Genomic DNA, 15,965 nt, shown 5'->3' with positions numbered 1-15,965 from the left:
TCTAGATTTTCTGCTGCGCTCTATAAAAGCACACTAACACCAGTAATTGTAGAGCACTTTAGTGCAACTAGAGTTTCTACATTTTTTTCTGACTTGCTCAACAAGGGTATAAGGCTCAGCGGAAGGGGCAGAGCTTCAATGTAAGGCGGTATGGCATAATATGTGCCATTTTGAAAAAAAAAAAAAATCTGTCTCAAAAGTAAGCCCACCAACAGTTGGTATAGTCAGAGAAAAGTGGTGAGGGTCTAAGCTTACACCATCTATAGGATTAGTAAATCTGGGCCACTGAGGTAGCATAGCCCCCAGTACAGAGTCCCCAGTACACAGTCCAGTGAGAGATGCTAGAGTCCCCTGTATACAGTCCAGTATGAGATGCTAGAGTCCCTTGTATACAGTCCAGTGTGAAATGCCAGAGTCCCTTGTATACAGTCCAGTATGAGATGCTAGAGTCCCTTGTATACAGTCCAGTGTGAGATGCTAGAGTCCCTTGTATACAGTCCAGTATGAGATGCTAGAGTCCCTTGTATACAGTCCAGTGTGAGATGCTAGAGTCCCCAGTACACAGTCCAGTGAGAGATGCTAGAGTCCCCTGTATTCAGTCCAGTATGAGATGCTAGAGTCCCCTGTATACAGTCCAGTGTGAGATGCTAGAGTCCCCTGAATATCAGACTGTATACAGTACATTGTGAGATATGAGAGTCCCCTGTATACAGTCCAGGGTGAGATGCTAGAGTCCCCTGTATACAGTCCAGGGTGAGATGCTAGAGTCCCCTGTATACATTCCAGGGTGAGATGCTAGAGTCTCCTGTATACAGTCCAGGGTGAGGTGCTAGAGTCCCCTGTATACAGTCCAGGGTGAGATGCTAGAGCCCCCTGTATACAGTCCAGTGAGAGATGCTAGAGTCCCCTGTAAACAGTCCAGTGTGAGATGCTAGAGTCCCCTGTATACAGTCCAGTGTGAGATGCTAGAGTCCCCTGTATACAGTCCAGTGTGAAATGCTAGAGTCCCTTGTATACAGTCCAGTGTGAGATGCTAGAGCCCCCTGTATACAGTCCAGTGAGAGATGATAGTCCCCTGTAAACAGTCCAGTGAGAGATGCTAGAGTCCCCTGTAAACAGTCCAGTGTGAGATGCTAGAGTCCCCTGTATACAGTCCAGTGTGAGATGCTAGTCCCCAGTACACAGTCCAGTATGAGATGCTAGAGTCCCCTGTATACAGTCCAGTGTGAGATGCTAGAGTCCCCAGTACACAGTCCAGTATGAGATGCTAGAGTCCCTTGTATACAGTCCAGTGTGAGATGCCAGAGTCCCCATTAAACAGTCTAGTGTGAGATGCCAGAGTCCCCTGAATATCAGACTGCACTGTATACAGTCCAGTGTCAGATATCAGAGTCAACTCTGTATACAATCCAGGGAGTGTAACATATTATAGCCCTCTGTATACAGTCCAGGGAGTGTGAGATATCACATTCTACTGTATACAGTCCAGTGTGAGATATCAGAATCTACTGTATACAGTCCAGTTTGAGATATTAGAGCCCTCGGTATACAGTCAAGAGAGTATGAGATATCAGAGTCTACTGTATACAGTCCAATGTGAGATATCAGAGTCTACAGTATATAGTCTAGTACCAGATATCAGAGTCCTCTGTATACAGTCCAGTGTGAGATATGAGGGTCTCCTGTATATAGTCCACTGTGGGATGTTAGAGTGCCCATTATACAGCGCAGTGTAAGATGTTAGAGTCTGCAGTACACAGTCCAATGTGAGGTATCAGAGTACTGTGTATATAGTCCAATGTGAGATTCAAGAGTCTACGTATACAGCCCAGTGTGAGACATGAGGGTCTCCTGTATACAGTCCATTGTGAGATGTCACAGTTGCCAGTACCCAGTCCATTGTGAGATATCATATTCCAGTATACAGTCCAGTGTTTGGTATCAGATTCCCCCACATACAGTCCAGCATGAGGTATCAGATTTTCCTGTATACAGTCCAGTGTGAGGTATCGGTCTCCAGTATACAGTGCAGTGTTTGATATCAGAGTCGCCTGTATAGAGCCAGTGTAAATTATGAGGGTCTGCTGTATATAGTCCAGTGTGAGGTATCGGTCTCCAGTATACAGTGCAGTGTTTGATATCAGAGTCGCCTGTATAGAGCCAGTGTGAATTATTAGAGTCTGCTGTATACAGTCTAGAGTGAAGTACCAGATTCTCCTGTATACAGTCCAGTGTGAATTATTAGAGTCCGCCGGACGCCATCATCATATATAAAGGCTGGTAGATCCTGTTACATAAGCTTAGCACAGTGTGTGCGGCATCACAGCTCCCAGCACCTGCCTGTGTAATCCCAATGCTGGGGCCAATGAGATGACATGCCACTCTGCCAGGCAATCAGCGCTGCACACATGAGGCAGGAGAGGCTCACGATCCGAGGCTCCTGGACCAGACCCTGAGCTGCGACATCACCAGCCTGCTCCATGAACTAATCACGAAATAACACACGTGAAGAGTGGGGGGCGGTGGGACCCCCCCTGGGACCACCTCTCCCCCCCCCCGATAAGTGGCAGCACAGTGCACACATCATATCAGTGACACAAGCAATGGGAACTTCCTGGCTGAGGGGCAGAAGACACAAGCACCAGGTGCCCAGATGCCCCTCCATCACCAGGGCAGATTCCCAGGTGAGCACATGGGTACAAGCAAAATATACATGACCCAGCATACAGCCGCCATACACAACACATGTAACGTACACAACACATGTGACACATAACATACAGCCATACACAACACATGTAACATACACAACACATGTAACATACAGCCATACACAACACATGTAACACATAACACACAGCCATACACAACACATGTAACATACACAACACATGTAGCACATAACATACAGCCATACACAACACATGTAGCACATAAACATACACAACACATGTGACACATAACACACAGCCATACACAACACATGTGACATAAACATACACAACACATGTAAGACATAACATACAGCCATACACAACACATGTGACATACACAACACATGTGACACATAACACACAGCCATACACAACACATGTGACACATAACATACAGCCATACACAACACATGTGCCATACACAACACATGTGACACACACACACACACACACGTACACATTACGGAGGACGGAAGCCACAGGTTTGTCTCCAGATGCCGCACTAGTCCACACATGGGTGAGTTTCTGGGCACAGCCGGGTACAGGGTGATCATGTGCAGACAGTGGGTGACATATATAAGGGGGTGATCGCTATAATGCCCCCCCACTACATAGGAGAGGCGACGACCGGTACCTCTGCAGTGGGGTCTATTAACCCGTCACATCCCACACACTGTCGCCGCTGGGATCGGGATAATATGTCGAGACATAAGACTGGGGTCTGCGACTCCCCGAGAAGATGTTCCCTACCTTGCAGGAAGCAGAGCGCAGTCATTCCACTCAGCAGGAACCAGGGGACGGAGCGCAGCATCCTCGCCCGCAGCATCTCCATCATCTCCCGGCGGCGGCTCACAATCAGGGGTTCAGGGGTCCAGTAATCCGGAGCGGCTGCAGCAGGAGCGCAGACTGGATCCAAACAGCGCACCGCAAGAGCAGACCGCCCCGACCACGCCCCCCGCACTCTGACTGGCTGCGGCTACCCGTGAACGACGGCTCCTGCCTGCTGACACCACACTGACAGCTCCTGCCTGCTGACACTGACAGCTCCTGCCTGCTGACACCACACTGACAGCTCCTGCCTGCTGACACTGACAGCTCCTGTCTGCTGACACTGACAGCTCCTGCCTGCTGACACTGACAGCTCCTGCCTGCTGACACCACACTGACAGCTCCTGCCTGCTGACACTGACAGCTCCTGCCTGCTGACATCACACTGACAGCTCCTGCCTGCTGACACCACACTGACAGCTCCTGCCTGCTGACACTGACAGCTCCTGCCTGCTGACACCACACTGACAGCTCCTGCCTGCTGACACTGACAGCTCCTGCCTGCTGACATCACACTGACAGCTCCTGCCTGCTGACACTGACAGCTCCTGCCTGCTGACACTGACAGCTCCTGCCTGCTGACATCACACTGACAGCTGCTGCCTGCTCACACTGACAGCTCCTGCCTGCTGACACCACACTGACAGCTCCTGCCTGCTGACACTGACAGCTCCTGCCTGCTGACATCACACTGACAGCTCCTGCCTGCTGACACCACACTGACAGCTCCTGCCTGCTGACACTGACAGCTCCTGCCTGCTGACACCACACTGACAGCTCCTGCCTGCTGACACTGACAGCTCCTGCCTGCTGACATCACACTGACAGCTCCTGCCTGCTGACACTGACAGCTCCTGCCTGCTGACATCACACTGACAGCTCCTGCCTGCTGACACCACACTGACAGCTCCTGCCTGCTGACACTGACAGCTCCTGCCTGCTGACATCACACTGACAGCTCCTGCCTGCTGACACTGACAGCTCCTGCCTGCTGACACTGGCAGCTCCTGCCTGCTGACACTGACAGCTCCTGCCTGCTGACACTGACAGCTCCTGTCTGCCCACACTGACAGCTCCTGCCTGCTCACTCCACACTGACAGCTCCTGCCTGCTGACACTGACAGCTTCTGCCTGCTGACACTGACAGCTCCTGCCTGCTGACACTGACAGCTCCTGCCTGCTGACACTGACAGCTTCTGCCTGCTGACACTGACAGCTCCTGCCTGCTGACACTGACAGCTCCTGCCTGCTGACACTGACAGCTCCTGCCTGCTCACACCACACTGACAGCTCCTGCCTGCTGACACTGACAGCTCCTGCCTGCTCACACTGACAGATCCTGCCTGCTCACACTGACAGATCCTGCCTGCTCACTCCACGCTGAAAGCTCCTGCCTGCTCACTCCACGCTGAAAGCTCCTGCCTGCTCACACTGACAGCTCCTGCCTGCTCACACTGACAGCTCCTGCCTGCTCACACCACACTGACAGCTCCTGCCTGCTCACACTGACAGCTCCTGCCTGTTCACACTGACAGCTCCTGCCTGCTCACACTGACAGCTCCTGCCTGTTCACACTGACAGCTCCTGCCTGCTGACACTGACAGCTTCTGCCTGCTGACACTGACAGCTCCTGCCTGCTCACTCCACACTGACAGCTCCTGCCTGCTGACACTGACAGCTTCTGCCTGCTGACACTGACAGCTCCTGCCTGCTCACACTGACAGCTCCTGCCTGCTGACACTGACAGCTCCTGCCTGCTGACACTGACAGCTCCTGCCTGCTGACACTGACAGCTCCTGCCTGCTCACACTGACAGCTCCTGCCTGCTCACACTGACAGCTCCTGCCTGCTCACACTGACAGCTCCTGGCTGCTCACACTGACAGCTCCTGCCTGCTCACACCACACTGACAGCTTCTGCTTGCCTACACTGACAGCTGCTGCCTGCTCACACTGACAGATCCTGTCTGCTCACACTGACTGCTCACACTGACAGCTCCTGCCTGCTCACACTGACAGCTGATACCTGCTCACTCTGACAGCCCCTGCCTGCTCACAACACACTGACAGTTCCTGCCTGCTTACACCACACTGACAGCTCCTGCCTGTTCACACTGACAGCTGCCACCTGCCCACACCGACAGTTGCTGCCTTCTCACACTGAATGCTCACACTGACAGCTACTGCCTGCTCACACTGGAAGCTGCTGCCTGCTCACACTGACAGTTCCTGCCTGCTTATACCACATTGACAGCTCCTGCCTGCCCACACTGACAGCTCCTGGCTGCTCACACTGACAGCTCCTGCCTGTTCACACTGACAGCTGTCGCCTGCCCACACTTACAGCTGCCACCTGCTCACACTGACAGCTGCTGCCTGCTCACACTGACAGCTTCTGCCTGCGTACACTGACAGCTCTTGCCTGCTCACACTGTTCCTGCCTGCTGACGCTGACAGCTCCTGGCTGCTGTCACTGACAGTTCCTGCCTGTTCACACTGACAGCTGCCGCCTGCCCACACTGACAGCTGCTAGCTGCTGCCTGCTCACACTGACAGCTTCTGCCTGCTTACACCACCCTGACAGTTGCTGCCTGCTCACGCTGACAGCTACTGCCTGCCAACACTGACAGCTGCCGCCTGCCAACACTGACAGCTGCCGCCTGCCCACACTGACAGCTGCCACCTGCTCACACTGACAGCTGCTGTCTGCCACACTGACAGCTCCTACCTGCTCACATTACACTGACAGCTCCTATCTGCCCATACAGACAGCTCCTGCCTGCTAACACTGACAGCTCTTGCCTGCTCACACTGTTCCTGCTGACACTGACAGCTCCTGCCTGTGTACACTGACAGCTCCTGCCTGCTGACACTGACAGCTCCTGCCTGCTGACACTGACAGCTCCTGCCTGCTCACACTGTTCCTGCCTGCTGACACTCACAGCTGCTGCCTGCTGACACTGACAGCTCCTGCCTGCTGACACTGACAGCTCTTGCCTGCTCACACTGACACCTTCTGCCTGCTGACACTGACAGCTCCTGTGCATTAATCATCCGGCTGTGTCCAGGTACTTTTAGGTTCCTCCTGGTCACTGTTGCGTCCCATGGCTAATGTAGCTCTAACCTCCACTAGACTTTCTCTATACCAGACGTAGACTCACTGGTCTGTGCTGTGCTGCTGTAATGTTGTTCTTCTTCTTGATGCTCCCTTGACCTGGCCAGAGCCAAGGGGCTAATATGGCAGCTACATGGTGGACTAGGCCTGTTCTGCGCCTAAGGGCTCATGCACACGAACGTATTTTCTTTCCGCTTCCGGTCCGAGATTTTTAGCGGACCGTATGCGGAACCATTTACTTCAATGGGGTCGCAAAAACAACGGAAGGTATTCCATGTGCATTCCGTTTCCGTATTTCCATTCCACAAAAAAGTAGTGCATGTCCTGTTATTGTCCGCAAATCACGGTCCGAGGCACCATTCAAGTCAATGGGTACGCAAAAATTACGGAACACACACCGAACACATCCGTATGTCATCCGTATTTCATCCGTATTTTGCGGGTCTATACTGTAAAAATGCAGCGCTTTTCTGTCCGCGATGGGGACACAACCAAGCGGAACTGAATGCATTTTGGTGCATTCTGTTTCGTTCAGTTCAGTTTTGTCCCTAATGACAATGAATGGAGACAAAACTGAAGAGTTTTCTTCCGCTATTGAGATCCTATGACGGATCTCAATAGCAGAATTGAAAACGCGGATGTGAAAGTAGCCTTCCTTATACTCTGCATAACAGCACGTTGTCATCATACCTGAGCATGCACAAGCACTGCCAGCAATACAGTTCTGAATACCCATTCGTCAAAATCCAAAGCTGTCAGGTGTTAGTCTCGTTATCACTGAAATGATGGGTGCCGTTATACCATAAAGTCGCCCTCTATGACCAGGTTAGAACTGCAGGGACCCAGTGGTCACCCCAGGGCTGCACGTTGAGGTCTCTGTACCATATTGTAGAACCTTTCATATGGCTTCTCCCAGCTCTGAGACTAATTAGGAGTGCAAGATTTACCCCCTGAGGATGCTTCATTCACCCAGGCTACCTAATGAATGTAATCTTCGAGACAGTGTGATTTATAGAGCTGTGCCCCCCCCCCCCCCCCATCCCAGCATTTAGAGACTTCAGGAGGACAGTGGATGTTGACTGCATCGGAAGTATGACAACGGAGCGAGGCGCAGACGTAGCGCAGTGGAAATTGACTTAGGGGGAAGTGTGAAGAACAGGAAAGGGTTACGTTTAGTAGTCTGGGAGGAGTGTTGTATGGGAGGGTTTAGGGGCGGTGCGGCAGGTTCGCGGGCTGTATATATTCTGGGGTAGAGGTGGGGGCTGCACCAGTGGCCGTTTTCTGTATCTGAGCAAGTTGTCAATAAGTGGGTAGTGAATCTTCAGGTTAGTGCAGGGATATGGCGTCGTTGGATGATTTGTTAGTGGCGGTCCGGACAGCGGCAGAACAACACGGTTATGACTGGCTGCAGAGAAGTTTGCAGGCTGCTTTGGAGGCTCCTAGTGCGCCTCCGGCAGCGCTTGTGGGAAGAGTCAGGGCCAGGAGATCTGTACTGCCCGAGTGGTTGAGCCCGGAGGCGACCCCCCGGGTACGGCGAAGTTTAAGGATCCCCCCTAGGGACCCTCCACTGCCGTCGGCTGGGGTTGCAGGTGTTACTGCCAGCCGGCGCAGCGGGAGGAATCCTGTCCCACGTCGCGTGGCTGCAGGAGAGGTACGGGGTAGCGCCCGTATTCAGTCTCCTTCTCGGCGGGGGGGGGGGGGGGGGGGGTGTCGCAGAGCAGTGCGGAATGTCAGAGCAGGGTGCGAACTTTCGGCCGAGGCATTCCAGAGCGGGAGGATGGCGGGAGTTGCGGCGGGGGAGTGAGAGAAGATGCGGCCCCACTTACCTGTGGGGAAGGCCTTGCTGCGGGCAGGTCATCCAGGGCGAGGCGGGCAGCGTCGCGGTCGGTGCATCCCGGCCGGCGGCAAGCTTCTGTGAGACAGCGGCAGTGTGAGGTTTCCGGGACAGCGCCACCTGCTGGGCAGTTCTGTGGTTCAGGCAGAGGTCACCTGAGTAGTGGTTTGGCTTTGGGCCTGGACTTAGCTCTGCCCCCAGTGCAGCTGGAGGAAGAAGTGGCAGTGAGGTGCCAGGATGCGGCACACGGTTGTCAGGCCGGGGAGCTGGGATTGGCAGGAGCAGAGTATGGAGACGATCAGGGACGGCGGCTACCTGGTGGTGGGCCCATCAACGTTGAATCATCGGCATTATAACCCCGTCATACGGATCATGGCGGTGGGTTCATGGCGGACCAGTCCTTGGAAGAAGGAGAAGTCAGCCAGGAGGCGTGGGAAGTCGAGGGCAGGCTGGAGGATGCAGACGGCGCATGTCCATCAACATCCAGGACATCGGCTGGGTCGTCGCTGAGAGGAGCAACGGTGCGGACGGCGGCTACTGGGAGGATGCCCCAGGGACAGCCAGGTGAGAGGACATCGTGTCAGGCTCCTGTTATGGGGGTTGGGGATGTACAGTTGGGGGAGGAAGGTCTAGCGCAGGAATTGTTGTCGGGTATGTGGACACTTTTGTCGCATTGGAGATCGGGTGCGGTGTCGTCTCCTGCTGCAGTGTGGGCTGCTGCGTTGGCGGCTGGGGCAGGGGAGCGGTTGAGTGCAGTTGGCGTGGGGGGCACTCCTGCCGTAGGGGCGGGTTCGTCAGTGGTAGAAGTGGCCAGGAGCGGGGGTAGTAGAGTAAATTTTGGGGAGGAGGTTAGGCTGGCAGATGCCGCGAAAGGGGAGGTTTACGTATGTTTTGAGGGGCCCCTTAGGGCTCATTTGAAGGTTGAGGTCAGGGAAAAGATTTGGAAGGACGAGTATGTAGAGATATTCTCGTTGCTTCCGTTAGACAAGTTTCAATTGGATAGGGTGAAGCCAGACGAGAGCAAAAAAGAGGAGGAGGAGAAGCGGCGGTATAGGCTGATTCCGCAAACTTTTTAAAATTGGCTGCAGGCGTTTGCTATTCTTGCGAGTGTAGTGGGTGAAAAGGCGCCTGAACACTGTTCTGCCCTTTTTTGCTATATGGATGCCATAGGGGAGGCATATCGGACGTATGGGGGGGTGGCGTGGCTCAGGTACAACGAGCAGTTTCGCCAGAGGAAAGCGGTCAGGCCTAGCATACGTTTGGATCATAAAGACATCGGCCTTTGGATGCGGTTGATGACGGCTCCGAAAGGGGTTAATCAGCCCTTTCGGGGTGCGGCCGGGGGTTCCTCGGCGTCAGATGCAACCAGTGGGAATAAAAAGGGATGCTGCTGGCAATTCAACGAAGGATACTGCAAGTATCTTTCTGATTGCCGCTTCAAGCATGAGTGCTCAGGTTGCGGCGGTGCCCACAGCTTGGCACAGTGTTTCAAGCACGGTAGAGGGAGGGGATTCGAGGTTACACAGAAGAGGGGTGACCCCGGTGAGGGTGGATGTGATGGAGCCGTTTCTAAGGAACTACCCAAATAGGGAGGCGGCGGATTTATTGTTGGCAGGGTTTCGGGATGGATTTAGGATCCCGTGTGCTGCAGTGGGGTCGGGGGTTGCTGCGCGTAATTTGTCCTCTGCATTGCAACGTCCGGAGGTGGTATCTGATAAGATTGCAAAAGAGGTGGCGGCAGGGAGGGTAGCGGGCCCCTTTGTCGAATGTCCTTTGCAGGATTTATGGGTTTCGCCTTTGGGGCTGGCCCCGAAGAAGGAACCTAACAAATTTCGGCTCATTTATAATCTGTCTTATCTGGCTGGGTGCTCTGTGAATGATGGTATCGATGATGATTTATGTTCTGTGTCATATACGTCGTTTGATGAGGCGGTTCGGTGGGTGCGTCGTTTTGGGCAGGGGACATTGTTAGCTAAGACGGATATTGAGGCTGCGTTTCGCTTGTTGCCGATTCATCCGGATAGTTTTCATTTGCTTGGTTTTAAATGGGATGGGCAGTTCTTTGTTGATTGTTGTTTACCAATGGAATGTGCTATCTCGTGTTCGTTGTTTGAAACGTTTAGTTCGTTTTTGGAATGGGTAGTGAGGCAAGAGGCGGGATGGAGTTCGGTGTTGCATTACCTCGCTGATTTTTTGTTTTTGGGGCCGGCTGGGTCGAGGGTATGTTCGGTTTTGCTGCGCACTATGGAATGGGTGGCTGGGATGTTTGGAATGCCGCTGGCGTCAGAGAAAACGGAAGGGCCGTCTACATCAGTGAAATTTTTGGGGATTGTGATTGATAGCGTAGCGATGGAGTGTAGGTTGCCTTTGGATAAAATAGTCGATTTGAGTAGCGAGGTGGTTTTCTTGCGTAAGGCGAAGAAAGTGCAGCTTCGTCGTGTGCAGTTCGTTTTGGGAAAATTGAACTTTGCCTGTAGGATTTTGCCTATGGGGCGGGTTTTTTGTAGGCGCTTGGCCATGGCCACCGCGGGGGTCCCCTTTTCATTTTGTGCTGCTGTCTGCCGAGGTGCGTGCAGATTTGGAAGTGTGGGAGCGTTTTTTGAGTGAATTTAACGGACGTTCGGTATGGATGGAGGCGCCCATTTCTAGTGTGGATTTGGAATTGTTTAGGGATGCGTCGGGTTCGTGTGAATACGGCGCCTTCTGACAGGGGCAATGGAGTGCGGGTACTTGGCCGGAGGACTGGAGGGTTGCTGGCTTACTTGGAAACTTAGCTTTGTTGGAGTTGTTCCCTATTGTGCGTTTTTGTTGCGACAATTTAGGGGTGGTGCAAGCGGTGAATAGTCAGTCGGCTAACTCGCCCCCAGTGGTGCGACTGCTTCGGCACTTGGTTCTTAACGGTTTGAAGTTGAATGCTTGTTTTGTGGCGGTGCATGTACCTGGTGTTGATAATTCCATTGCTGATGCTCTTTCTCGTTTCCAGTGGGATCTTTTTTCGCAGATTGGTACCGGGCGTGGACGCGACGGGTCTGCCGTGTCCTCAGTGGCTCTGGAGCGTGGCCTTGGGGTCTCCTTAGATCTGATTCAGCGGTCTGTGAGTAGCAGTACGTGTTTGGCTTATTCTTCTGTGTGGTCTCAGTGGGAACGTTTAGTGGAGCAGGTAGGCCCATTTAACACGAGCGAGTTCTCCGCGCGGGTGCAATCCGTGACGTGAACGCATAGCACCAGCACTGAATCCTGACCCATTCATTTCAATGGGGCTGTGTACATGAGCGTTGTTTTTCACGCATCAGTTCTGCGTTGCGTGAAAATCGCAGCATGTTCTATATTCTAGCAAGTGCGGGTGCGATGCGTTTTTCACTGATGGTTGCTAAAAGATTTTCAGTTTTTTATCACGCGCGCGAAGAACGCATCAAAACGCATTGCACCCGCGCGGAAAACTGAACGCAATCGCAGACAAAACTGACTGAACTTGCTTGCAAAATAGTGCGAGTTTCACTGAACGCACCCTGAACGCATCCGGACCTAATTCGTCACGCTCGTGTGAAAAAGGCCGTAGGGGGGTTGTGAGGTAGTTGAGGATTTTCATTCGTTACTGGCTTATTTTGTGGGAATGTCTTTTATGCGGGTGTGTCTTTTTCGGTGGCGTCAAAAAGGGTAGCGACAGTAGCTTTCTGGTTGCGGCTGCGTGGTTCGGCGGATGTGTCAAGAAGTTTTTTGGTGCGACAGGCTTTGAAGGGGTATCGTCGCAGTGTGGTGAAGAAGGACACGCGGCGTCCAGTTTCTTTTCAGGTTTTGCAGACGTTGTGGGATCAGTTGGGAATTGTGTGTAAGTCATGGTATGAGGTGTGTTTGTTTCCAGCAGCGTTTTCTTTGGCTTTCTTTGGTGCTTTTCGGGTTTCTGAGCTTGTGACTAGCAGTCGAGTGCAGGGTGGTGGTTTGTTGCGTGATGATGTATGTTTTTGCGAAGACGGATTGCGATGTGTATTGCGTAGGTCGAAAACTGACCAGGTGGGTAGAGGGGCGTGCATTTTGTTGCAGCCTTTGGGCTCTTTCACACTTGCGTTCTTGTCTTCCGGCATAGAGTTCCGTCGTCGGGGCTCTATGCCGGAAGAATCCTGATCAGGATTATCCTAATGCATTCTGAATGGAGAGAAATCCGTTCAGGATGCATCAGGATGTCTTCAGTTCCGGAACGGAACGTTTTTTGGCCGGAGAAAATACCGCAGCATGCTGCGCTTTTTGCTCCGGCCAAAAATCCGGAACACTTGCCGCAAGGCCGGATCCGGAATTAATGCCCATTGAAAGGCATTGATCCGGATCCGGCCTTAAGCTAAACGTCGTTTCGGCGCATTGCCGGAGCCGACATTTAGCTTTTTCAGAGTGGTTACCATGGCTGCCGGGACGCTAAAATCCTGGCAGCCATGGTAAAGTGTAGTGGGGAGCAGGGGAGCAGTATACTTACCGTCCGTGCGGCTCCCCGGGAGCTCCAGAGTGACGTCAGGGCGCCCCAAGCGCATGGATCATGTGATCACATGGACACGTCATCCATGCGCATGGGGTGCTCTGACGTAACTCTGGAGCGCCCCGGGAGCCGCACGGACTGTAAGTATACTGCTCCCCCGCTCCCCGCTCCTACTATGGCAACCAGGACTTTAATAGCGTCCTGGGTGCCATAGTAACACTGAACGCATTTGGAAGACGGTTCCGTCTTCAAATGCTTTCAGTACACTTGCGTTTTTCCGGATCCGGCGTGTAATTCCGGCAAGTGGAGTACACGCCGGATCCGGACAACGCAAGTGTGAAAGAGGCCTTTGCTGGGGTCGGTGTTGTGCCCAGTTCAGTGTTTGGAGGAATTTTTGACGCTTCGGCCATGTGTGGGGGCTTTGTTGTTGGTACATCAGGATGGTTCGGCTTTGTCTCGCTTCCAGTTTGTTGCGGACTTTAGAAGATGTTTAACAGCAGCGGGTTATCTGGCAAGTGAGTTTGCGTCTCATTCCTTCCGTATAAGCGCGTCGACTGAGGCTGCCAGATGGGGTCTAGGTGAGGATGCCATTATGCGGATTGGCCGGTGAGAGTCGGCGTGTTTTCGTTCGTATAGTCGTCCTCATATGTTGTAAGGGCTGTTTCATGATGGGTGGTGCTGTCTGTTTGTTATTTGTTTAATGGAATGTAGAGGCCAAAGTTTATTTTGTTTGTTTGCAGGGTCACCTTCATGTCTGGCGTGGATTTTCAGTCACTCTAATGTTTACTGGGGAGCGTTGCGAGCCGATGTGCGAAGAAATGGACGGCAGTTAGGTTTCCAGCCGGATGAGTTGCAGGTCCGGTGGATAGGTTTGCGGGGCCTTTTGTGGGGGCGAGTGCTTCCTGAACTCCATGCGTATGCTTCCTTGGATAGGCACCCTGACATTGTGGTCTTGCATGTGGGCGGTAACGATTTAGGAGTACGCCGTTCGAGGGATGTGATACGTGACATTAAATTGGACCTTTTGCAATTGTTGAGTGAGTTTCCGGATCTGCTGGTCGTTTGGTCAGACGTGGTAGCGAGGAGGTTGTGGCGTTTTGCAAGGTCGGTTGACCGCATTAATAGGGTTCGAGCGAAGCTGAACAAAGAGGTAGGGAGTTTTGTATGTCGTCAAGGTGGTTTTGTGGCGTTCCATAGGGAGTTGGAGGCGGCGTCGCCTCAATTCCTCAGGGCTGATAGGGTCCATCTCAACGAGGTCGGTACGGATTTGTGGGCTTTAGGGCTTCAAGAGGGTTTGGAGACAGTTTTTAGGGTGTGGCGGGACGTCCATAGGTGAGGTGTCTCCTATGTTCGTCGGTGGTAGGTTAACGGGGGGTCCTGGAAGGCAATACAATGTTTAATAGGTGCATGACACGTTGGAGCGTGCATCTTATGAGGTTTGGTAAGCTGAAATCTGGGGGCTCCTGTTGGGCTAAAAAGGCCTACAGGGGTAGATGAATATATTGATTTTGGAGGATTTGGTGCCCTTGGGTCAGTGAGTGCGGCCAAGGGTAAGGAAAAGATGTGGGGAGTGAAGAACGCAGCTTGCTTGGGTTGCCTTCTAGGATCCTTCCGCAATGTGAATGTTATTGCAATGTATTATATGTTTATATTAATGTCTCCATTAAAAGATGTTGGATAATGTTTTGGATTAATAAAATGGCTGCTATGGCCTTTCACCAAAAAGTTGGACTCAGAGTGTTATTTTGGGGGGAGGTGAGGAGATGTTGGTGTGGTAGGGGTCTGAAAGGATCTTACATCCTTAAGTCAGTATGACAACGGAGCGAGGCGCAGACGTAGTGCAGTGGAAATTGACTTAGGGGGAAGTGTGAAGAACAGGAAAGGGTTAAGTTTAGTAGTCTGGGAGGAGTGTTGTATGGGAGGGTTTAGGGGCGGTGCGGCAGGTTCGCGGGCTGTATATATTCTGGGGTAGGGGTGGGCGCGGCACCAGTGGCCGTTTTCTGTATCTGAGCAAGTTGCCCACCCACCCACCCTGTTTAGTTATTCAGTTTTACGTCATAGCAGGGGGAGGTTAACGGGGGGTCCTGGAAGGTAATACAATGTTTAATAGGTGCATGACACGTTGGAGCGTGCATCTTATGAGGTTCGGTAAGCTGAAAGCTGGGGGCTCCTGTTGGGCTAAAAAGGCCTACAGGGGTAGATGGATATATTGCCTTTCACCAAGAAGTTGGACTCAGAGTGTTATTTTGAGGGGAGGTGAGGAGATGTTGGTGTGGTAGGGGTCTGAAAGGATCTTACATCTTTAAGTCATATGGGAGACATGTGCATACTGCGCACTTGTAAGGCACACAATATTTACACCCTCACTAGGGCTGTAGGAAGAGCGGGAGACTTGGCCAATGCAGAACTGAGATACTGTAAATTCTCAAAGGCAAGGTGAACCTGGGTGTGACGGGCAGTGGCGGATTAAGTGCATGATAGGCCCGGGGCTGTCTACCCAACTCGGGCCCCCCCCCCCCCCCTCCATTTTAGTTTTAGACTCTGTATGAAGAGGCTGCGGTCCTTCGTAAGTGCCAAAGTCTCTTCCTAGGCCATATGACATCACATGGTCTAGGTGCAGCTCTGTCTTATCTGAGTGATTGGGTCTGATCTGTAATACCAAGCGCAGTGCTATCAAATGGACAGAGCTGTGCTTGGTAAGGAGCAAAGAGGCTGCAGCGCTCACTTTAACATCGCGGTCTCCTCAAACATTTGATTGGTGGGGGTGCCAGGAGTCAGACCCCCACCATCTCATAACTCTCTGAGTACAGATTTCATAGATGTTACCTGCAGTCCTATGTAACACCCCACATAACACAGTGAACTATTGTGTTATGTGGGGTGTTACATAGGACTGCATGGAACATCTACTACATTATCTGCACACAGAAAGTTATCACTGTTATCTGGGCTGTTACATAGGACTGCAGGTGACAAATTAAAATTTTAGTTGCCAAATTTAAAATGCATG

At 52.4% G+C, this 15,965-nt stretch overlaps 1 protein-coding gene across 4 annotated transcripts in view; it reads right to left on the bottom strand.

Moving 5' to 3' along the window:
* The window catches only part of LOC121001232 (protein CEPU-1-like), a 785,191-nt gene extending 781,616 nt beyond the window's left edge, over positions 1-3,575 (bottom strand). For all 4 annotated transcript variants that reach the window (XM_040432206.1, XM_040432213.1, XM_040432231.1 and 1 more), the window contains exon 1: positions 3,465-3,575. In XM_040432206.1, coding sequence (XP_040288140.1) covers positions 3,465-3,549 — 85 coding nt within the window. In that variant the 5' untranslated portion in view covers positions 3,550-3,575. The remainder of the gene's footprint in view (positions 1-3,464) is intronic.
* Positions 3,576-15,965: the final 12,390 nt, after the last annotated feature.

Source organism: Bufo bufo, chromosome 1 (genome assembly GCF_905171765.1).
Source record: "Bufo bufo chromosome 1, aBufBuf1.1, whole genome shotgun sequence".
NCBI lineage: Eukaryota > Metazoa > Chordata > Amphibia > Anura > Bufonidae > Bufo > Bufo bufo.
This window is presented reverse-complemented; position numbering and strand designations above follow the sequence as displayed.